This window comes from Notolepis coatsorum, assembly GCF_963971535.1.
Source record: "Notolepis coatsorum genome assembly, chromosome: 1".
Lineage (NCBI taxonomy): Eukaryota > Metazoa > Chordata > Actinopteri > Aulopiformes > Paralepididae > Notolepis > Notolepis coatsorum.
This window is the reverse complement of record NC_140165.1, coordinates 239,063,335-239,088,545: the sequence shown is the minus strand read 5'-3', so window position 1 is coordinate 239,088,545 and position 25,211 is coordinate 239,063,335. Positions and strand designations below refer to the sequence as shown.

Below are 25,211 nucleotides of genomic sequence, written 5' to 3'. Positions count from 1 at the left end.
CACACATATCTTTACATAAATGTTGTTTATTTAAAAAAATATGTTTTACAAATTAACTAAAAAAGGTACACATCTATATATTTAAATACAAAATAAATAAAAGGTATTGTATTTTACAAAACAACAAGTATAAAACAAGGGTAAACAAACCACTCTAGCAGCAATTAACTATTCTGCTGATAAAAAAATAGTCAAATACACATCTATCTATTTAAATTACAAATAAATTAAAGTATTTTACAACCGATTAAACAAACGAAACAATCTAGCAGCAATGTACTACTCTGCTGCTGATTGAGTATTCTAGCAGTTCTTTTCGCTCCACACTCCCCCGCTTTGGAGAAGACCCGCTCTGCGTGTGTTTTGGTCTTACATAATAGCCTAATTTGTGGCTTGTTTACCGACGTCACATCCGCTACTCTTGTCCTGACTGCGCTTGCACTGTAGGTAGCCTAGGGAGCTAACGTTATGTCCGACGATTAGCTAACATTAGCTTGATAACGTTAAATGGGTTACAAATGTGTGAAACTATGGAAGGAGTAAGCCGGCCGCTAAAAAAAAAAACCACATGCGGCAGGGCGAGCAGTGCCGAGCACATAACAAAAGAAAGTTTCGAGAGGAGTGGAAGTTTGGAGATAGTAGTGTTCAAGAGCAGAGGTGGAGGGGAGCTCCAGTAGCTCACCACGTACCGCGAGTGCTATTTCAGCGCCGTGGACAACCGCGCTCGCGCGGATCTGGGGCTGAGCGCATTCGAATCCCGGACGGCAGCCGTGCCTTTCCCAGAGTGTCCTTCCCCCCCCCCATCTGAACCCTTTCAGCCTGCTTCTGTCGGTCGAACTTGACCAAGTATGAATGCGAAGAAAAAGCGATAAACGCTAAAAAAAAGAACCAGGTGACTGGTCAAAGTTTAAAAAAAAAAGAGCAGAGGTGGAAACTGAGCTACACTTTCTAACAACCTGCCCACTGTACCAAGCTATCAGAGACATATACTCCCCATGAAATGCAAACACCCAAAGAGAGTTTGAAAACATATATTGTGCCGTTGACATTAATGTGCGGTTTCGTTTTGCGGTAAACAAAACGTGACGTCAGACTTATTTTTTATTTTATTTTTTTACCAACAATTGGCACCGTTGGATCTCACGTGAATCGATACACGGTAGTACCGACGTGTTTCGGTGGGTACCTTTAAAAGTACCGAATTCGGTACCCATCCCTATCAGCAGGACATGTCTCGTTGACGGGACACTGCTCTACTCACCAAATATGTAGACCATGCCCACAACCCCTCCCAGGCCCATGAGTCCAGCTAGCCTCAGCACAATCTTCTTAGCGTACGCCGTGTTCTCGTTCTGTTTCTTGTCCTCCCCCTGCTCTCCATCCTTCTCTCCCTCAGGAGGGGGTTGGCTCTGTAGACGAGAGAATAGAAACACACACACACACAGAAGAACACACACACACAGACAACATACACAAAGCATATTGAGAGGTGACATTTCACAAACAAATTTCACCAAGGAATCTGGAAGCTAGCCTAGCTTTAAAAGCCTTCCAAATTGGAAACGAACATGGAGACCACTAGCCTATAGCTTAAAACTCAGTGTAGGTTAACCGTATCAGTTTCCATTCATTTGTGCTAAGCTAGCTTGCAGCCGGATAGCTTTTCCCATAATGTTGCCGTGTTCCTTTATTAAGCATTTTGGGCACAAGCATGATTTGGGTATTCAGTGTTTTCCCTAAAGGTTATTTGTCGTGGTGGCAAGTGGAGAGAGGTAATATACACAGCCTGGCAGTGGAAAGGCCTGTGTACATGTATGCAGGACGAGTAGGGGTGTCCCCCCTTTCTCAGTTTGATCTTAGTCCTCCAAGACAAGTGGTTCTTTATGCCCCATGCTACTGTAAACAAGTAATTTCCTCAAAGATTATTAACAGCTGATAAGTGATAAGCACTAGATTGTATGTGGGAAACACAATTTTACTGATTTATTGATTAAATCAACTAATTGATTAGTCAACAAAGTCCTATGACTATTAGTTGACTAAGAATTCCTTTAGTGAAGGCCCTAAAGGCGAGCTGGAATCAATTGGCTGTTGTGTCTCCCTTACTATATTGTGTTATTGTTTGTTCAGGAAATCTATGTGTGGTGGTGGGCCGGTCTGATATTGTGGTGTGCCGGTTTGATACTGTGGTGGACCTGTTTGATACTATTATGGTGGGCCTGTCTGATATTGTGGTGGGCCTGTTTGATATTGTGGTGGGCCTGTCTGATATTGTGGTGGGCCTGTTTGATACTATAGTATTATGGTGGGCCTGTTTGATATTGTGGTGGGCATGTTTGATATTGTGGTGGGCCTGTCTGATATTGTGGTGGGCCTGTTTGATACTATAGTATTATGGTGGGCCTGTTTGATATTGTGGTGGGCATGTTTGATATTGTGGTGGGCCTGTCTGATATTGTGGTGGGCCTGTTTGATACTATAGTATTATGGTGGGCATGTTTGATATTGTGGTGGGCCTGTCTGATATTGTGGTGGGCCTGTTTGATATTGTGGTGGGCCTGTTTGATATTGTGGTGGGCCTGTTTGATATTGTGGTGGGCCTGTTTGATATTGTGGTGGGCCTGTTTGATACGGTGGTGGGCTACAACTAAATTAATACATTTATGTTTGGGAAACACTCCTCCATCAGCCAACATTCATTGTCATTCTAGCTGGAGTAACCATACTAGCCTGGACGGGAAAGTCGGCTAAGTAAGTCCTAGGAGGCTAGTGCAATCTCCATTCCGGTTTCTTACGAACATACTAAACACAGTCTGCTTCTATATTACCTGTACAAATGGACAAAGCTATTAGCAACACTATAATCTATATACTATAGGGCTTGGGAACTTGATGTCAAGTAACACCACAAAGCCGCCATCTGTAGAGAATTACTTTGGTTGACAGGTGGATTTTTGGAATAAAAGATGGTTTGGAAAGTCTTGTCTTGTCAAAAACCGCCACAGAAAACATCAAAACCAACATGGTCCCTTTTCTCCATCCATACGTAGTACCTATGTTTTTGTACAATGTCCCAATACAGGTTGATGTAAGTATCCAACCAAATATGAAGACGAGGGTCCTTAGCAACGGTCTAACTCCCCGCCCACTTCTGGAGCCATAGGCCTAAGCACTGAAGTTGGGCTGTCCTCTAGGCTCGAATAAAGAAAATCTATTTTAAGTCACAGGATTTTGTCACTGAATGCATTGAATCTACAATTCTGTAATATACATTATTACCATCAGAAAATATTTGCATCTACGAATATAGACACAGGATCTTCAATGCATGAGTAATGTTGGAATCAGGGTAGCTAATTTGCCAAAAAAATCTATATCACCAACAGCTTTTGTCTCCCCATTCAATTCTGTCACAGACAGTTAAACTATCTCAAACCTTATTATCAAAGTCCATATTGTACATCAAACCTCTGATATCTGATGATCTCTTGATCTAAAGACACTCATGTTCACTTATGCAACCCTGTTAATACCAACACACAACGAGGAACTTATGAGCAGAATAAATACACAATGTCCCAGGAATCATACACATGACAGAGGTTAGCTTAGTTATGGCAAGGCTCTCTTTCTTGGACAAGGGGGCGGAGGGGGCTTGTCTGACCTTCAAACCACGAAAACCTTGTCTGACTGTCTCTGCTATGACTATGAGAGACAACCGCCAGACAGCGATTAGCGTTGTAACCCATAGTACTGACTGGTATATAGATCTGTATATCTGAAGAGCTTACACACAGTATGAACTTATTGTCATGAGCAGCAGGCCACCGTGGGACAACATGCCTTGGACGACGACCATAGCATGAGAGGCAGAGCTAAATGCTAGCTAGCCCTGTTACCTAACATGGAGACAATTTAAAGCAACTATTCTTACCATAGTGCCATGATGATGTAATAATAATGTATGTCATGTCAATGGGTCGGGTGTATTGGAACTGTATCCGAGAAAGTAATCAGGCTATCATCACTGTCTAGCTATTAACCAGAGAGGCTTTTAGCTAATCTCTCAGGTTCATTCATTCAGTCGAATGGGCACATGGCATGCAGGGGTGAACCTGTGCTGTGACAATAACGTTACAGTAACACACGATATTGTTTTAACAGTATTGTTTTAAACTGACAACTAACATAATATAAATAAAAACGAATTTAGTAACAGCTACGCATTTTCTAAATCCAACCAAAACGGGTCGGTGTTTATCTAAAAACAAGGTAGATTCGTTGACATTATGACGTTAATCGATACTCTTCTGGCTACGTTATGCTAGCGAGCTGAGACTACTGGACATGTCAGTTGGGGGGGGGAGCACTCGTTTTGTCAACACACAGTAGCCCGTGTGAGTGAAAATGTGTAACATATTTGGGGATCTCACCCCAGACGGCGAGTCCAATAGGCCAAATCAAGCGAACACAATCCAGTTACGTCCCAACCCCCGACTCACCTGACTCTTCTGTTGCTGCTGTTGGAGTCTCTCTTGGAGGATAGCTTGAGCCAAGCCACCGGTGGCACTGGCCTCTCCGGAGGGCGGCGGTTTGTCCGTGGAGAGTGACCGAATAACATCCACTATAGCCCCGCTCCTGAGCCGGAGGAGGCCCCGGCTAGCTCGGACACACATGGGGAACACAGACGTCGCCGACATCTTGAATAGAACACTGTCTGCCGGGGAGCGTGACGCAGAGCGAGTGAATTATGACAAATGCGTCTGATTGGTTCGCGTCGCCTTGAACGACAGGCGCAAGGCACAATGGCAACAGCGAGAGGCCACGTGTAAGGGAAATGGGCGGTACTTACGGAGTGTAATCCAATCAAAGCCAAGATTGCGTTGACCTTCGAATGCAACCCAAAATACCATTTGATAGGTGAAGGCTGGGACCAGGCTGACCAGCACGTACAGATTCCCATCTACAAAACACAACGATTAACAACTCAAACGAACATCTGAATTAATTTACTGGTCCAAATGTATCTTATTGCTTTGTGGAATTACTTATTTTCGGGTTTAGAACATTTATTAATGACTTGAATCCTCACAGTAAAGTCCACAAAATATATAAACATTAAATAATTAATTATAAACTAGAGCCAGTGGTTCTCAAACTTTTTACACCAAGTACCACCTGAGAACGTAGCTGGCTCTCCAAGTACCACCATATGGCCGACGTTAAAATACAGTCTATTCAGCTATGCACAGTTCACGCAGGAGGCAAATGTATTCCTAATACCATTATTTATTGTTAACTTTTGTCAGACACAGCCACAATGTACAAAGGGGTAGCACTAGAACTAGCAAACTCTTCCACACAACTCATACAATGCAAGGGGCACTGAGAACATAATAACTAACATTCTCACATAGCAAGTGAAAAAATTAAGAACAACTGTATTTCAGCAAATGTACTTAATTCTCTCTCTCCCACACACAGCAAGCAATTGTCCTTCATTCTCTCTCACACACACACACACGCACACACACACACACACACACACAGCATGTTGTTGTCCCTTGACAACTCACATAAGCAGGGCCGGACTGGGGAAATAATTCAGGCTGGGAAATATAGTTAAGCATTACATCACGCGCAGGAGTGGTTTGTGAAAAATAAACCATGCCTAGGGGTGGTCGTTAGACCCCCTAGGCATGGTTTATTTTTCACAAATCACGACTGCAAGTGGTGTAATGCTTTTCTAACACATCCAACTGTCTTTCAACTAAGACATCCAACCAACTAACACATCCAACTGTCTTTCAACTAAGACATCCAACCAACTAACACATCCAACTGTCTTGCAACTAAGTTAAGCATTACATCACGCGCAGGAGTGGTTTGTGAACAATAAACCATGCCTAGGGGTGGTCGTTAGACCCCCCTAGGCATGGTTTATTTTTCACAAATCACGACTGCAAGTGGTGTAATGCTTTTATACAACTGCCACATTCATCCAACCTTATTGAAAAAACCATCCGCCAGAAAAAGTAGTTCCCAAAAAAGAAAAAAAGAGAAGTTGCCTCCATGTGGAAGCAGCTCGGAAGTGCATTCAACTGTTCTCAGTAGGACATCCAACCAACTAACACATCCAACTGTCTTTCAACTAAGACATCCAACCAACTAACACATCCAACTGTCTTTCAACTAAGGCATCCAACCAACTAACACATCCAACTGCCTTTCAACTAAGACATCCAACCAACTAACACATCCAACTTTTCTTTAGTTTTTAATTATGAAGTTAGTGGTTGTTATTGGAATGATTGATTGATTGAAAATTGTATTACCAGATGCAGAATGGGTACAATACAGTACGGCTCAATACACACAATTGTTAAGGGGATGCAGACCTATACTTTCTATAGAACTTCATTCTTAGATGCTTCTATAGAAAGTAGGTAAAACAAATTAAAAAGTTATCTTTGCCCTATAGGAAAAAAAAAGTTTTCTTCGCCCTATTTTTTTATTTATTTTTTTAAACCTACTTTAGAGGGCCTAAACTTAACCAGTTGGAAACCAGGCGTACAGTAATAAAATTAGCAATCAATCAATCAATCAATCAATTCAATAGGCCATGCTCACTTAAAACAGCGCAGCTGCTTCTATGTCTCCTCCTCCGCCGTTGCAGACAGGAGTGTGTGTGTGTGTGTGTGTGCGTGTGTGTGTGTGTGTGTGTGTGTGTGTGTGTGTGTGTGTGTGTGGGTGTGCCAGACAGTGTGAGAGAGTGAGCTCTGCAGTCAGGGGCAAGGAAGAAAAAATTTAAAAATAAATTGCAAATAATCAATCAATCAATCCGCGATTTTTCTTTTGTTCCACAATGACTCATGACCCATAGATTACACAATCCAACATTGTGTAAGAGACTAAGACATTCGCCGTGACAGAATCGGTTTATATTTAGTCGTATGACGCTATCAACTAGGGCTGACCTTCAAAGCTTTTTTTGGCAATCGAAGCTTCGCGGCCGAGCTTCGATTTTAATTCGAAGCTTCGAAAAAAAAAAAAAAAAAAATAAAAATAAATATTTTTTTTTAATATTTTTTATTTTTATTTTTTTTTATCTTATGTTGTGGGACTTGTACAGCACTTTCGTAAACGTTGTTGTTTTTAAATGTGCTCTATAAATAAAGTGGGTTGGATTAATTAATTAAGTAGCCCCTTTCGTGACTGACGCATCCAACAAGGTTTCACTCAGCTGTGTGATTTAATTCAAGGTGGATCGCTGTTGTCGTTTGAACAACTTCAGATTTCATGGGAACTACCAATCCCCCAAATCAAGAATGTTTAAGATGAATGAAGTAAGATTTTGATTATTTGAAATATGGTCTGTGTAGACTAAACTATGCACAGAATTATGTCAGTCTACAAGGTCCGGATTCTACATGGTCCGGCAATGTAGACCTTGTAGACTCCACTACAGACCAATTATCAGTGAATGTTCATGCATTTTTAAGAAGGGCAACTTCCACAAAAAAACAAAGAACTCACCAAAACATGTCAGTAGCACCTTATCTAAATGTTATATTTCATATATGGAGATTCATATTTATTTATGTATTGCATGCATTTCTACATTTTATTTCCTATTTTGTTTATTCATCCCAGTATCTTTCTTTCTTATGTGTGGAATTCTACAAGGTGTGCGCACACACACACACACACACACACACACCTACACACACACACACACACACACACACACACACTTACATTTAGTCATTTAGCTGACGCTTTTATCCAAAGCGACTTACAAGTTCTGTACGACAAGACAGCAAGAAGGGTACAACTCTATCAGCTGAGTAACAATGTTCATCAAAGTGTTGCGTGTTACAGTGTAGGTTAGTTTATTAGGACAAGTGCATGACAGTAAGGTTAGTCACGGTTAGATTTTTTTTTTTTTTTTTTATCATTTCAGATAATGGTTGAAGAAGTGAGTCTTTAGTCGACGGCGAAAGATTGGACGGGATTCGGCTGTCCTAACTGGGATGGGTAGTTCACACACACACACACACACACACACCTACACACACACACAAATCGAAGTAATTTTTTTTTTTTTTTTTTTTAACTTCGATTTTTTTTTTAATGTTCGAAGCTTGTGCCATCGAATCGAACGTTCGAAGCTTCGAAGCATTTAAGACAGCCCTACTATCAACATATCCATTTGTAAAGATTATTGTCCGCCATCCTGTTTTTCCTAAAAATCCGCACGGCGGAGTGATTGTAATTCGGTTGTGGGCGGGTCCTGGGACCAGGAGCATGGAATTGTGAAGGATACATACGTGTAAATTGACTGTTTCAGCCAATCAGAATCGAGAAATTTGCATGCCGTTGTATAATGTGAAATATAGCCCCAGTCAGGCCACTTTCTAAGTGGGGGTCCCCCACCAGGAATAATTTTGTTACAGACTTAATTTCCTGCACTTTTACCCTTTAAATGCCAGTGTTTGTGATGGGCATCACAAATTATTGTAAAAATAAAATAAAAAAACATATTCAATACATTTTCAAATTGTAACCCTTTAAATGCCAGTTTGTGTGATGGCATCACAAATTATTGTAAAAAAAAAAAAAAAGTTTAATATTTTCAATATATCAAATGCAAAGTACATTTTTCTGGGGGGGATTATTACAGGATAGGCATGTGTCAAAGATTAGCAACAACACAGATTTTGATGGATTTTTTGTAATGTCAGATTTAACAACAACTCTTTTCATAAAAGTGGGAGTATTTCATTTTTTATCTGACATTACAAAAAATCTAAAAATAAAAATGGTTATGATCAGGGCTGAAGTTGAATAAAAGATTTATGACTGTTTAGACTGCATTACTCTCTGTCACATTGATCTCCTGGTTGTTCCCCACTTAGGTTATCTAACTATCGCGCCACCACAACTAGAAACACTGGCCTGGCCTGCTTCTAAGTTCAGTTATTTTATTTTATTTTTTTATATAAATGTTTCAAGTACCACCAGCAGTACCACCAAGTACCACTAGTGGTATGCGTACCACAGTTTGAGAAACACTGAACTAGACATGTCTATTATGACATCATACTGTGACATCACAAATATTCTAGAAAGTTGTATTATGACATCACTGTGACATCACAAATGTTCTAGAATGTTCTGCCATTCATTCCTTATGGACCAAAATGTCCTGTTTAAAGTCGATTTGTAATTTGTAGCCAAACGGTGCAGTGAAACTTACCAAAAAGTAATAGCAACTCGAGTTGGACCAAGCCGGTCGTTTTGATACCTTACACTTGTGTGTGGTGTGAAAGCTCTGGCAGGAGTTAGGCCTACTGGACAAAAATCGGCGGAATAAATAATAAATAAATAGTATAAATAGATTACAATACAATAAGTATTTTATGTAGGCCCTGGTTTCGCAAACAATGGGCTGGGACACAGAAAAATGGGGCACAGACATATTGCGGTTGGCCCCCACTTGACTTGACAAGAGCATGAATATGTTTTAACCTGTGGTCCCTTGCTATAGGATTCAGCCCAGTCTGAAACAGAATGAAAAGCCAAGATATGCTTCAATATGCGTCGTCTTCCTCAGCCAGTCTTTCTTCGATTTGGTCTATGTTTGCATTGCAAACTTTGCAATGTAGTTAATCACGATCGATAATGGAACGCTCCGACCAAGATGATAAATGATAAATACAGAAGTACGTCAGGTAAGACCCAGGCAGCGGCCAATAACAGCTCTGCTGGGCTACTAGGTCCCAGGGCAGGAGAGTAGCCTACATTTGGGTCACAAATCGACAAATATTAGCTCATTGGTGGCCAATAACGAGTAAACTTGTGTTTCGCCGCCAACGCTTGAGCGCCAATAACGACTTGAGTAAACTCGTTTTTGGATCCTTTGATCTTTTCCCTTTGATCCCCGTTCTAAACGGTCATCCGGATGACTCTAGTCTAGGTGTCCCTGGCTCATTTGCCTACGTTGGAATTGCAATGCCGATCTAATCTCACCAGGTGGCAGTATCACCTACCTTTTGAACTCTGATAGAAAGGGATCAGTAGAGACAATGTCTGAACTGGACTGTCAAGACTCGCTCTGAGGGGGAGGAACTCTTGCAGAGCAATTGCTAGGAAATCTGCTCACCTCAAAACCTATAGTTTCCCGTAAACACGAGTAAGTACATATAAACGAGTAATCGCGATCGGCGATGGGATCATTGGAATTATTCTTTTTGGAGTACCTTCTGGCTAAGGTAAGGTATATTCTATGTCTATTTTACCGAACCTGAAACATGTTTCTGTAACAATCACAGTGTCTTATTTTACCGGACCTAAACCAAGCTTTTTCTAACGATCGCATTTTCGGGGTAAGACTACCCCCCCCTTGATGATTTTGTGAAGGCACATGTGTACATGGTATATACATTTGATTTGGGAGTATTTGGGGTTTCAGGGGATCAACCAGAACGATTTGGGCTTATTGCATAGCGCGTTTTATCTCGTGATCTATGGAAAAAGACTGGATTATTTTTTAAATGGGCGATGTTTAGTGTGTAATAAACTACAAACTACAGTGTGTAGAAACAAACTCTTTTTTACATGTTGGACTAGAAATTGTGTGTCAAATGAGCCATACTATTGTCTCCATAGCTATAATATAGAATATACAATGGCTCCGCAAAGATCGTGAAATATCGTGAAAAAGGTCAAGAAAAGCTGGCGCTATAGCCAGTGCAGATGGGGAAAGCTTGTGGCAGTCAAAGAGTTAACACATTCAGGGCCATTGGGATTAGACGGGCCCCACTCTAGGAGGCCAGCTTTTCATTACAACGTTTCACTGTGCGTGAGGTTGTTTGTAGAGCTAAATCTATATTTTATTGCTATGTGTCCATTGTCATTGTCAATTGACAGTATAAACCTTCCCTTCAATATGCCATAAAGAAAAAAAAATTCATCAATACATTCCCGCTTTATAGCGTCGTGAATATGAACGTTATATCGGAATGGTCTAGTATAATTCCTGCAACACTAGTTATAGGGCGCTAAGCTAATAACGTTAAATCGATTGGCGTTTCGGCCCTACACAAGCTAGAGATAAAAATTAAAAGTAAAAATCAAAATGCATATGATCGGTATCATGTTCTACCATGAATGCATGAAAGGGGGGGGGGGCGGGGGAAGTCGTTTCTGATTATTGATTACCAATAACGGCATTTGTTATTGCAACAACATACGCTGACCGGGTGGTTGGCTATGAGAACAAGGCCCGATCAGGCTGAAATGTACGTCAAATCGCTCTTACCTGTCGCCGGTTGGATTCCAAAAATAATTTCCCAGTTATTTGATCGGAGGGGGGGGGGGGGGGGGGGGGTCCAGGTCCATGAGAGGGATCTGGGCAGTCCCCATAGAAAATTCAAAGTTAACAGGACCAAATCATCAGTTTCTTATTTATTTATTTATTTAACCTTTATTTAGCCAGATAAAACATTGATCTGGTCCAAGAAGCCCCAACAGGAGTACAAATATACATATATACACATATATATACATATATATATATATAATATATATACATATACTGTACATACATACACACATATACACCAATAACAAAATAAAAACACAGTTAAGAATCATACACATAAGCAAATAAACAAACAAACAAACAAACAAACATATGCACAGCCTATGTACAAAAGAAATAAACAGTTCATCTCTAGTCTTTACAGTTTTCTTCAATTGCATAAACACTCAAATCAAAAGTATTACACAATTATCAAAACCTTACACTCAAGGAGCAAAATATAGGCCCAGATTTGCACCCCTACAATGTCAGCCTCACACTTTTTGCAAAACAATACACACAGTGATTTGCAAAACACTAAACACACTTGCATTACATTAGACACAGAATGTCAAATTACCACACATATGAGCCAATTGGTTAAACACAGCCATCAGATGCACAAACACACCATTGCTTAATTGTAGATACACCAATCAGGTTTAAGCACTATAAAAATGCAGCAGGTGAGTTCACCTGTCTTCAACCAAAATGGAAGGAGAATGAAGTACTGTACCCAGAGAACGTGAAAATATACAATACATTCACCAAACACTACACAAGACAACCAATGATGCAGACTGATGAAAATATACATTTTCTCCCATTTTCCCAAATCAGTCAACATGGAGAATCACAACAAAAAAATGCAGGTCTTTTTCATTTTTTTTTTGTTTTACTGTAATTTTAACCTGTACTGGATACAGTATTTTATGTTTGTCTGATATTTGCTGAGCTTACAGTGTTATGCACATAGTAGCATGAAAACTGGGACATATTGTTGTGATTCTCCATGTTGAAATGTTGACTGATTTGGTTATATGGAGAGAACATTTATATTTTCATCAGTCTGCATCATTGATTTGAGTATATAGAGAGAAAATGTTATTTTTTTCATCAGTCTGCATCATTGATTTGGGTATATGTAGACAAATAAATTATATTTTCATCACAGCATTGGTCTTGTGTAGTGTTTGGTGAATTTATTGTATATTTGCACATTCTCTGCGTACTTCACTTACAGTACTCTAATCACTGAGAAGTAGAATTGCTAAATGTGTTTTAGGTTAAGCACAGCAGTGTGTAACTGGTTCAAACAGAATTAAGTCATATGAAACGTGTGTTTCATATGGTAACAAAATGTAGTTTTTATAAATTAGTGTATGGTTTTGACAAGTGTTTAATTTAGAAAAGGATCTGATGTGTTCTGATAATTGTGTGTGTGGTTGTGCTAATTGTGTGTTTTGAAACACCGGGCCCCGTTTTCAAAATCATGCTTAGGCAATCGAAAAAAAACTGTATTGTGTGTTTCATTATATACATATGTTTCAGTCTTCTCATAAAAAAAATATTAGATTTTTGGGTATTTTCCTGCCTTTGGTCCGCTTTGCATTCACATCTCAAATGAACCGCAGCAGGGTTCACTTGCAAGAGTGAATGAGCTTTCACACCACCCCAAACCAACCGGACTATTCGAGGAAATGAACCAGGGTTCGATTAAAGCTTATTATAGGACACTGGACATGGGTATGGATGGCTCCAGGTGCTGCTGCGTTAAAGTGCACATCTTCAATATCTGTACTATTTAAAAGCACAGTGCAGGACACACTCAAAGGTTATCGCACCTCAGAGATGGCAGTGGACATGTATGACAGGACAAAGGCCATATGTAATGGCCTTTGGATTGAGGAACATACTACCAGCCAAAGGAGGAAGCAGAAAAGGATGGACGAGTATGTAGTTGAGTCATCTTGTGGCACAAGCTCAGACCTTAGCTCAGGAGATCAGCTGAGACAGAGACTGTTCTATCCAGTCGTCGACAGAATGCTGCAAGAGCTTGAGAGCAGGTTCTCATGAGTTGGATAACAACTTATGAGAGGCATACAGGCATGTTATCCAGCCTCAGACCAGTTTCTCTCAGAATTGCTGCAACCCCTCGCCACACATTACAATATCCAACTATTGCCAGAGGAGATCACAGTTGCAAAGTGTTTCCTGGTCAGGACAGGCAGAGATGCACTATCCAAAGTGTCTTTTCCCTCCTGGATGATAATAATAATAATAATAATAATAATAATAATAATAATAATAATAATAATAATAATAATAATAATAATAATAATAATAATAATAATAATAATAATAATAATAATAATAATAATAATAATAATAATAATAATAATAATAATAATAATAATAATAATAATAATAATAATAATAATAATAATAATAATAATAATAATAATAATAATAATAATAATAATAATAATAATAATAATAATAATAATAATAATAATAATAATAATAATAATAATAATAATAATAATAATAATAATAATAATAATAATAATAATAATAATAATAATAATAATAATAATAATAATAATAATAATAATAATAATAATAATAATAATAATAATAATAATAATAATAATAATAATAATGCATTTGATTTATAAGGCGCCTTTCAGGACACTAAAAAAAAGTCCACAAATCGGTGAATGAAAAAATTATAGGATCAAATGAAAACTACTTACTAAAAATGGATGTTTAAAAGTACTAAAAACCAACAAAAAATACCAAACACTAACAAACATTCAACACAGACAATGGGGATGCTGACATAAAAAAAATAAAAAAATATGTAAAAAATTTTTTTTTTTTTTTTAGATCCGGGGCTAGGAGAAAAACATCCGGGGCTAAAGCCCCGGAAGCCCAGGGCTAACGACGCCACTGGCGCGCGGCCGCTTCAGTTGAAAAGACAGCAGGTGTCAATAGCAGAAATCCTGATTTTCTAACGGCATTGATTGATTGATTGATTTAAAACTTTATTAACAGATTGCAGGCGGCTCAATAGCCTCGCCGACAAGTTAAATGCATAATCTATAGGCTAATTTTAAGTCCCTCATTACCCCAATCAATCAGATTATATTTCTTTAAATGTGCCTGCTGGCAGTAGGTTTATGGATTGAATAATCAAATGAGATCTTGCTAGCGAAAATAATTAGTTCAACTGTTTCAGAATAAGGATACGGCTCTCTTATCCATTGATTGATGTATGGTGGATGTTTTACTTATCTGCACTGTGGTGTGACGGTTGGTCGTTTTGTCTTTCACGCGGACGACCCGCGTTCGAATCCCCCTTCTTCTAGTCTTTTTCTTCTTTTTGCAATGTAGGAATAATTCAATTTGGTGTACGTTGAGAGCTATATAAAGAATGACATCCTCAATGCATGTAGATTTATAATATTTTAACTTAAAACTAGGCTACTTTTGCGTATAATCATTAATATTATATTCCAAAAAAATTATATTGGAAACACGGGGTCTCAAACTCGGGTCGTCCGGTTGACAGGAGTGAGCACTAGCCGTTGCACCACTGTGCCAGACGGGATATAATCATTGTGTATCCATCAATGGACAGGAGACCCGTGTTCGAATATTTTTCTTTTGAATGAAGTTTTATCTCTTTATTCTCAAATGCATTAATGTGACGTCAACGGCTCATTCAATTTCTCAAATCCGTCAAACAGCGCATCTCATCAGACATTTTAATCCCAGTTACAATATCACAATAACGTGTGAGTGATGATACAATTCAACAATCCTCAGAGTCCTCGTAATTCATAATCCACAAAAACCACAATCCACGCATAGACACTTCAATTTTATGCTTGAATGAAACACAATCCGGGCGCTCCGTTAAGCAAATCTACAGCGGAGAATATATTAAACTAATCAGAGCCAAACGGCCGATAGGTTTCATTCATTAAAAATATCCCAGCGGGATTCACATTTGCAATGCGCCGTTATTAAAATAACCACATGCAGCGTGTATCGCACTCCGAGCGCCGTATATGACGTGCATTATTTTATTTAGGACAAAGTAAATCTATAGGCTGAATATGATTTATTATCAGCATTTAGTTCTATTATTATACATTTCAAAAGCCCCCTCTAGGAAAACGAAGCACAGAAACATAATTCAGAATGGTATAATGGGATCTAGACTGTGAGAAATATTTCAGGAAGCGAGCTGGCATTTCTTTGCGGGGGCGTGGCCATGGTTCATCCAGCTAACTGAACTTAACCCTGCTCCGGACCAGGTTCAAACTTTCTGATCTGTTACCATGGTGATTTAGAAAATCCGACTTCGGGGAACAGAAAGGTCCGGCTTAAGTCAAGCTATGCTGGAAATTATCCAGCTAACTCAGTTAGCCAGGTACGGGGAACGGGGCCCAGGTGTCATGATCTCCTTCTAGTTGGACGCTTTGGGAGTTTGTCCAGGTACGAAAGCGGGGATGTTAGAGATGGAAGTTGTTTGGGGAGATTGACAACAGTTCTCCTTCGCACCAGGACACTGGGGAGATTGACAACAGTTCTCCTTCGCACCAGGACACTGTCTTTTTTTTGTGATCAAATTTCTTTATTTTATTTTCTTTTTCTTTTACATGAAACAAGACAACACAAAAACAGTAATAACAACAATAAACAGGACTTCACAGGACAACAACAATAACGACAACAGAAATAACCAAAACAATAAAACAGAACATAAAAATGAAATTGTGTTTACCGCTTCGCTGCTAAAACATGGCCTTCACTCTCTCAGCCGTCGAGACCCATAATTCAATATTGGATTGCCCAATCCCCACCACCCGGGCAGTAGAAATCTCCATATAATGCAGGACCTGTCGCAGAGGTCTTTAATTGGCATGCAATTATCCTCAATGTTAGCGGTTAGCACACACGGTTAGCACACACACACACACACACCGGAACACACACGCATGCATTGTTTTTGTAGGATCGCCGATGCGATTCTCCTCTGCGCTTAACCCATTCCGTCGTCCTTCCCCCCCAAGGGCAGCCGGGAGCAGACGAGGGCTGTGGCGTGAGCCACGCCCGGGGACCATCCAAGTGCTCCTGCCCGTCTTCGTCATGAACGCAGCGTTAGCAATCTGTTGTTTTTGCATGTTTTTCCATTGGGTTTCTCTTATCGGGGGGGACCCTTGCGAGCATGGGGAGAACATGCAAACTCCACACAGAAAGGCCCGGGAGATACCCCACCTGGGTAACTGGCATCATGGAAACCTGGTCCCTAAGCGGGAATCAAACCCTTCTTGCTGTGAGGCGACAGTGTTAACCACTACACCACCGTGCCGCTTGGAGGTGAAATCTCCATAATATGATATCCAAAGAAGTTAATGACCAATTGGTCATTGTGAGTTTTTCCGGTTGCTTCCACCTCATGGCTATTAATTTCTTGGGACACACTGTCTTAGAGTTGCCTGTGATTTGCAAAGTGGACATGAGGGATCTTTCTCCAAACCACGGCTTTGAATTATTTTGAATTATTAAGTGTGGGAAGCACATCATAGGTGGCTCTGATGATGATGCTAATTCTGCCTCCTTCCATCTCCCACAGATCCTTCCAGGTGAATTTGCACTGTTCCAGGTTTCTCACCTATCCGGCTGACCAGACCCTCACCTATATATACATAATTTCTATTAATATTTTATCTTGTTCTTTATCTTTTATGCTTATATTTCTTATTCTCATATATTAATATTGTCATTTATATTACCCTGACTGTACCTCCCCTCCTTGCTGCTATGACCTCCATGACCATCTATTTCCTAAATGCATGTTTAAACCTACGACAAGACTGATTTTGATCTCTATTGATAGTCTATTCCATTCCACCACTGGCATGTACAGAAAGGTATTTTGCCCAGAGCAGGTCTTAAATCTACATGGCACAATGTATGTCAAGTCAAGTCAAGTCAAGAGTTTTAATTGTCACGGCATACAGGTATACAATGAAATGCGGGTGGTCTTGCCCGCAACGATGTGCAATACAGTGGTACATATAATAGAATCAAAAGAAGAAAACAACATTGTGCAGTAACAGGTAGCAGGTAACATGGAGTGACATCTCGGTATCTGTACATAGTTATTTACAGAGCATGTGTGACATGCTAGTTAGCTTTGGTAGTGCAATACACTGTTCCTGTTATTCTAATTTAAAGTGTCCTTTCCTTTGGCCATAAGTGTGCGTGTGTGCGACATGAGTGTGTGCCCGCTCATGTTAAAGTGTTAAGTGGCTGCTCGTGTGTGAGCGTGCACAGTGTGCGTGTCGTGTGTGTTCATGTGTGCTTGTGTGTGGACAGTTCAATGTTCTGAGCACTCAATGTTCATTGTTCATGGCTCTGATGGCCTGGGGGAAGAAGCTGAGCCTAAGCCGCTCTGTCCTAGTAGCTGGGGTTCGCAGGCGTCTGCCTGACCTCAGCAGCTGAAACAGGCTGTTATTGGGGTGGTGAGGGTCTTTCATTATCCTGCAGGCTCTGGATTTGCACCTCTTGTTGTATAGAACCTGCAGGGGGGGTAGTGCAATACCCGTGGTACACTCGGCTGAGCGCACCACTTTCTGTAGGGCCTTCTTGTCCTGTGCCGTGCTGTTTCCATACCAGGCAGTGATGTTTCCGGTCAGGATGCTCTCTACAGCTCCTGAGTAGAAGGACTGGAGTATCTTCCCCGATACTCTGAACTTCCTTAACTGTCTCAGGTGGTAGAGACGCTGTTTCGCCTTCTTTACTACTGTGTCTATGTGTGTTGACCATGTCAGGTCCTCTGAGATGTGGACCCCCAGGTACTTGAAGCTGCTCACCCTGTCCACGGTAGCCCCGTTTATCATCAGTGGTGTGTGTGTCTCCTGCTGTCCTCTCCTATAATCCACGATCAGTTCCTTGGTTTTGCCAATGTTCAGGAGCAGGCTGTTGTCCTGGCACCAGCGTTCCAGTACCTCAACCTCCTCCCGGTAGGCCTTCTCGTCGTTGTCCGAGATCAGCCCCACCACCACTGTGTCATCTGCGAACTTCACTATGGAGTTGGAGCTGAACTTGGCCACACAGTCGTGTGTGTAGAGTGAGTACAGCAGGGGGCTCAGAACACAGCCCTGGGGGGACCCGATGCTCAGGGTGATGGTGTTGGAGGTCTGACCCCCCACCCTGACCGCCTGGGGTCTTTCGCTCAGAAAGTCCAGTACCCAGGCGCTCAGGGCGGAGCTCAGACCTAGCTCGATCAGCTTGTCCACCAGTCTGGTGGGGACTATGGTGTTGAACGCTGAGCTGTAGTCAATGAACAACAGTCTCACATAGCCCCCCTTCTGACGGTCAAGGTGCGAGAGGGTGCTGTGCAGTACCTGGGAGACCACGTCGTCGGTGGACCTGTTTGTCCTGTATGCAAATTGCATAGGGTCCATATCACTGGGGAGGGAGGCACAAATGTGGTCCTTGACCAGCCTCTCGAAACATTTCATGACCACAGAGGTGAGTGCCACCGGTCTGTAGTCATTTGGACATGCTGGGGAGGGTTTCTTCGGCACAGGGATGATGGTAGACATCTTGAAGCAGGCAGGGACCACTGACTCCGCCAGTGATTGATTAAATATGGCGGTGAACACAGGGGCCAGCTGGTTGGCACAGGTCTTGAGTATACGTCCTGTTATGCCATCTGGGCCAGCAGCCTTCCTGGTGTTCACCTGCATAAATGCTCTTCTCACACTGTGTTCCGACAACGAGAGAGCGTCCCCCCCCCCTCGCGGTTGCCCCCCCCCCTCCACAACAGCCGGCGCGCCAGTGACGTCACTAGCCGGAGAGCCAGCAGCGCCACTGTCTACACCAAACCGAGCGTAGAAGGTGTTGAGCTTGTCCGCGAGGGAGGCGTCGTCGCTCCCCATTGAGGGGGCGCTGACTTTATAGTCAGTTATTGTCTTCAGTCCCTGCCATAATCCTCGTGTCGTTTTGTGCCATTTGTGTCTCCAGTTTATCAGCATATGTCCTCTTAGCAAGTTTGACAGCTTTGCGTAGAGTATAGACTGAAGCCTTATACTCCTCCATGTTTCCTGACTCTCTACCCAGGTTGTAGGCGGTGGTACGAGAGTTCAGAGCTGCTCTAATGGCCCTGCCTCTAGTTACTTGAATAGCCATGTGAGTCCCTAACAAGCATAACATAATTATTCAAATACCTCGGCCCATTACCTTGCAAGATCGTATTTGTTAGTCTCAATTTCAGCTGCCTTACCCTATTTTCAACAGTCATCCATTTTTATTCCTTGAATTGGGAAGGGCCAATGTGAGTCATGGGGCTAAGGGTCAATCAACCCTGACTAGTTGATTCTGTTTGAAGTTTAGTTTGAATCCCCTTGGGGGCGCTATTGTACCATGTACAGGCGTAGTCAAAGTGAGGCTGAATTTAAAATGATACTAACATTTTCAGGGTTTTGTTATCCAAAGAATTTGGCCTTACTCGACAAAAATGTGATTTTCTAGTTCACCTTGGTAATAACTTCTGTCTGTTCCATAATCTCTCCACTCGAGGATCTGTCCAACTCACAGCCCAAGTATTTAACACAAGTTTTGGCAGTGTCTCCCACTGTAATGAGCTCTGTATAATACATTAATAATAATACAACTGTTAATACTACTACAAATATTGTAGTAACGAAACACAAATTATTTGAGGGAGGATTTGTAGAATTAAATCAGCATCTGTTTTGGAAAATGTTTTCCAATTAACACTATTGAATATACATTTTAATTTATGACCTTTCATATTTTTCCTTAAGAATTTTAGCAAGATTCTGATAAAGTAATTGCTGCTGATATCCAGAATTAAACCAACTTTGGTTTTGTAACTAAATCATTTAATCTAAACACTATTGAATTTCAATGGTAATTAAAAAAGGTGATCAAATACAAAAAGGTTGCTGATTGTTGTCTGCCCCTACCCTGAGTATGAAAATAAAGATTCTGACCCCCCCACATGCAAAGGGTCAGAGGTATTGAAGATAGAAATCAAATATGTTAACCCTCAAGTCAACCTTTAAAAAATCCACTACCTAACTGGTCCCTAACACTGTTGGATCTGATTTATCTTGAGATATCCACGGCGCGGGTGATTGGGGTGGGGCAGGCTGGTATTGACCTGTGGTTTGCAGCAGCTGAGAAGGTCAGGACCGCCGTGTGCGGCTGAGCGGGGTTGAGGTGCTTGTTCGGGGGAGTCCGGCGGTCTCGTGGGAGGGGGAGGAGGAAATGTCTTGTCTGTCTTGTCTTTTGTCTTGTCCTTCTTAACTTTAACTGGGGGAATTTTATTGGGGGGGAGCTATTTTGCTATTTTGCTATTCTTCACTGTTTGGGCACTTTTGCACGGTTCCTGTGAGTCTATGGAACACTCTGTAGGTTTTTGTTTTTCGAAAAGGTTCATTGTTTTGTATTTCTGGTCGGGTACTCAGGGGCAGCGTTTTTCTACCTCAGGATCTTAAGCCGTTTTGAGGCTGGGCTCCAACCACTGTGTGGCCTGGTGACAATTGCCACATTGTTATGCAGCTGGAAATCTCTGACATCACTGATATGCATGTTTTGGAAGAGTGCGCCAATATGAGAATTAGAGACATAAGTCTTATTGATATAGAGCCACACGGCCGGGAAACGGTACTGAATACTGGGAAAGGCCAATTGTAAGATATAGTACCCCTTTAAAATTTAAAATGTTGTACTCTGTTTTTATAAATTGTTATTTCTTTTATTATTATTGTTCTGTTATCTCCCTGTGAAGTTCTGTGTATTGTTATTATGGTTATTGTATTGTGTTGTCTTGTTTTCATGTTAAGTAATAATAAAAAAAATTGAAAAAAGAAACCCACTACCTGTCTCCCTATAGTGACCGAAACTGCAATCAGTAAAACATATATTTTTCATGTATTGTTCCAATTTTCTTTCATGAATATCATTATTATATTGGGCGGCTAAGTGGCGCAGTGGGCAAGGTGCTCGCCACTAACGCAGGAGATGCTGGGTTCGAGCCCAGCCTTCGGCGTTGCTTCCGGCTTGGCTGGTCGTTCATACTAATACAATTGGCAGTATTAGGGGGTGGGAAAGCCGGTGGGTGGGGATCGGACGCTGTGGACAGCGACTTCTACAGGTCGGTTGGTGTGCCTGTACAGCAGAATCAGGAAGTATCGGGGGCAGCGTGAGCCTCCCACGCGTTACTCCTTGCCACTGAGAGATCGCACTGTACAGGTGAAAAGATGCGACAGGCTGCCTCCTCGTGTACCGGAGGGGACACGTGATGCAAGGCTTCGTCCACATTGCAGCCGACCAGTGGGAGGCATGGTCTAGCAACGTTCGAGACAGGGGAGGGAAGAATTGGATAATACAAAAATTGGGATGGGAGAAAAATAGAAAATGGGGAGAAAAAGTAGATAAAAAAAATTAATATCATTATTAACTTCAGTCCTCACTATACATATCGAATATTTATCCATTTTCAGGATTTTAACCATTTCTTAAATTAGGGTTAGGGTTACCCTAACCCTAACCCTAACCCTAACCTGTCCAGTTCTGCGACTAGGGTGAAAGGTGTGACACTTGTTGTTCATGCATTTAACACTTTGATCGCCATGGTTAAATTCATAATTTACCATCCCTCGCCAGCTCTATTTGTCTATGGAGAAGTTCCCCTTCTTTGCAGGGCTATAACTTTTTAAATTGTATTGCTAAATTGACATTATTATGGCCCATTCAATGTCCTATATCTATTGTTCAGGGTGTAGCAACGTTATACTTTTTCATTCACATATTCATACTAAAATACGGTCTAAAGTATAAGTATGTTTTTATCGTTTTCTGCAGCTTTCTCCAGAACTTGATTTATAGCCCTAAATGCATTATATTGATGATCAAATACAGTTTGGTAGGAATCTGTGCGAGATATAAAATTTCAACTGGATGTGCTTCTAGGAGTTACTACTTATCATCTGATGTTGACCGGATGGGCGGGGGGTCGTTTATAATTCCGTGGGCAACGTTATATCATTCATCTAGTGTGGGTGATATGATCATCAGAGCAGTTTATATGGAACACGTTAAAAAAAAACGCTGAATCTTACCGTAGCTTCCTCGGGCCGTTGGGCGATGAGCGTGGAGCAGAGATATTCCTATTATGGGATGTATAAATACCCGATCCATTTCCAGGTTGTATAATAGTATATACGTCCAAATCATGTTGTTTATCGAGTTATTTGCACCGATCGGTGTTCACTGTGTCAAGATGGAGTCCCTCTAACGATAGCGAGTGCCCGGACGAAATATGGGTGAGCACCACTTCATCCACAGATCACTTCCTGTTGGGCGATCTGCCGATCGGCCACCAGATGGCGCTCTTGAACCGTTAGAGAGTTGAGTGGAGCTCAGCAGTATATCTCAGGTCCCCGGGGGAGAAATATGATTTCGATCACATATTTTAGAAATACTGATATCAAAGACGTGTTACGGCGTCTTCGGCAGAATGAGCATGGCGGGGAATGATGAGTTTCGGCGTCTCCGGCGATTAAAGTGTTAATAGTGATTGTAAAAAAAAAAAAAAAAAAAAAACATGGATTATTGTAATGTGGTCAAAGATGTGATACTGAGCTACTTTCCTGGCATATACATAAAATATAGCCAACGCTATCCACAAAGAAAACCCTAACCCATTTGACCAGAATTGCGACAAGGGTGACTCGAGGGTTAATATGTGAATATCCAATATCAAACCAACTTTACCCCAGTTAAGATAAGATAGGATATAACTTTATTGATCCCCGTGGGAAAATTCTGGCTCATAGCAGCATGGGAGGGGAGGTACAGGTATGGGCAATATAATTAACTCTGAATATAAAAATATGAGGAAAAATAAACAGTATACACAAGGTGAAAGCGAGGGTCTGTACCCTAACTGGTATGATATAAGTCCCTAATTCCTGAGGACCCCAGGAATACTAGTGGTCATTAATTTGACAGCTAATGGGGATCCTAATAAAACAAACGGTGAAAATGCATATTTTACCACACCACAAAACCATTTAAAACAATTAAAACATTAAAAGGATTCATCTGGAATTCAGTAGGCTGATTCACACCGCAGAGCTCTATTGAGCAAATACAGATAGAGACAGAGCGGCAGCTTCTGAACTGGTGTATTTTCTCAGCAAGAGGCTGGGTTTGTCCACTAGAGGGCGATAGTAATAGATGTCTTTACGTTGCTAACTTTTGATACATGTTGATGCAGTGTTAAAATAAAACCATGTCCTCCAGTCAATGAGCATTACTGCCAGTAAGTTACCACCAACATAAAAAAAAAATATATATATATATATATACATTTACATTTAGTCATTTAGCTGACGCTTTTATCCAAAGCGACTTACAAGTTCTGTACGACAAGACAGCAAGAAGGGTACAACTCTATCAGCTGAGTAACAATGTTCATCAAGTGTTGCGTGTTACAGTGTAGGTTAGTTTATTAGGACAAGTGCATGACAGTAAGGTTAGTCAGGGTTAGATATATTTTTTTTTTTTTAATCATTTCAGATAGTGGTTGAAGAAGTGAGTCTTTAGTCGACGGCGAAAGATTGGACGGGATTCGGCTGTCCTAACTGGGATGGGTAGTTAATTCCACCATTGTGGGGCAAGGACTGAGAATAGGCGGCTTCTCTTTGATGACCCTCCGGGAGCTTGGATAGGAGTAGGTCTGAGGCGGCCAGAAGATGCAGAGCGTAGGGGTCTTGAGGGTGTGTAGTTATAGAGACCATTGACCGGAGGTAGGCGGGAGCGGTTCCCTTTGCTGCACGGTATGCTAGGTCGAGGGCCTTGAAGCGGATACGTGCATATATAGACTTGTGTTTCACCGAACACTGCAACAGGGATACAATTGTGCCATTAATTTAAAAATGTATTTGTTAAGCCTGAAACTGAGTTTAAGTGGCTTTACCCTCGACTACATCCATGAACACTACAACGAGATGTACTGGAAGTGATGTGACACTGTAGGAATTTCTCAAGGAAGCAAGGGTTCACAAAAACAAGAGAATTACAAATATCCTTTTATTTTCTGTCAAGGGATAAACAATATGTTTGATGTAGCCTACTGACTGTATCTAACTGAAAAGTGCCAACAGTTTAGAACAAACAAACGAGTAATTTCCATAAATGGTCAAATGTTTCTAACTTGCAGTACAGAAAGGTAAGTACGCAACTCACATCATATGGCTGTAAATATCTTTCAGAAGTATTTCAGCAGGAGCCAGTGTCACAGTAAAGATGCAATTTAAAAATAGTTTTACAACATGGACTTAAAACATTTGTACAATCACTCTTTCATCTGAGGAGGTTTTTAGTTGTAGTTGCTGCTCCCATTAAGAACATTTTGAAAAAAGTCTAAATAAACTGCATGCATGTGTGCCATGATAATCTGAGTGGAAAAACTGGACATCCTTGTCTGATCCCTACACAGTAAATTTCGCAGAGTACATTTTACTCAAACTGAGTAAATTTTACTCAGTTTGAGTCAAATTGACTGTGTGAAATTGACTGTGTAATCATCAATAGCAGAAGACACTAGGCCTGTCCCCGACTAAGGATTTGTATAGTCGACTTTGATGCAAAAGAGAAATCAGACATTAAGCACCCCCACTGCCCAAATGGAATGATCCAAAATAAATATTTTATAAAAAAAGAAATTGCATTAGACTGAGAGATTGGCAGTCGACTACAGCTCCTTTTGATCGATTAGTAGACTATTTGA

At 40.9% G+C, this 25,211-nt stretch overlaps 1 protein-coding gene across 1 annotated transcript in view; it reads right to left on the bottom strand.

Moving 5' to 3' along the window:
* Positions 1-4,700, bottom strand: part of timm50 (translocase of inner mitochondrial membrane 50 homolog) — a gene marked incomplete at its 5' end in the record, with an annotated part of 85,938 nt that extends 81,238 nt beyond the window's left edge. Inside the window, 2 exons of the mRNA XM_084320486.1 lie at positions 1,262-1,409; positions 4,503-4,700. Of these exons, the coding sequence (XP_084176612.1) occupies positions 1,262-1,409; positions 4,503-4,700 (346 nt within the window). The remainder of the gene's footprint in view (positions 1-1,261; positions 1,410-4,502) is intronic.
* Positions 4,701-25,211: the final 20,511 nt, after the last annotated feature.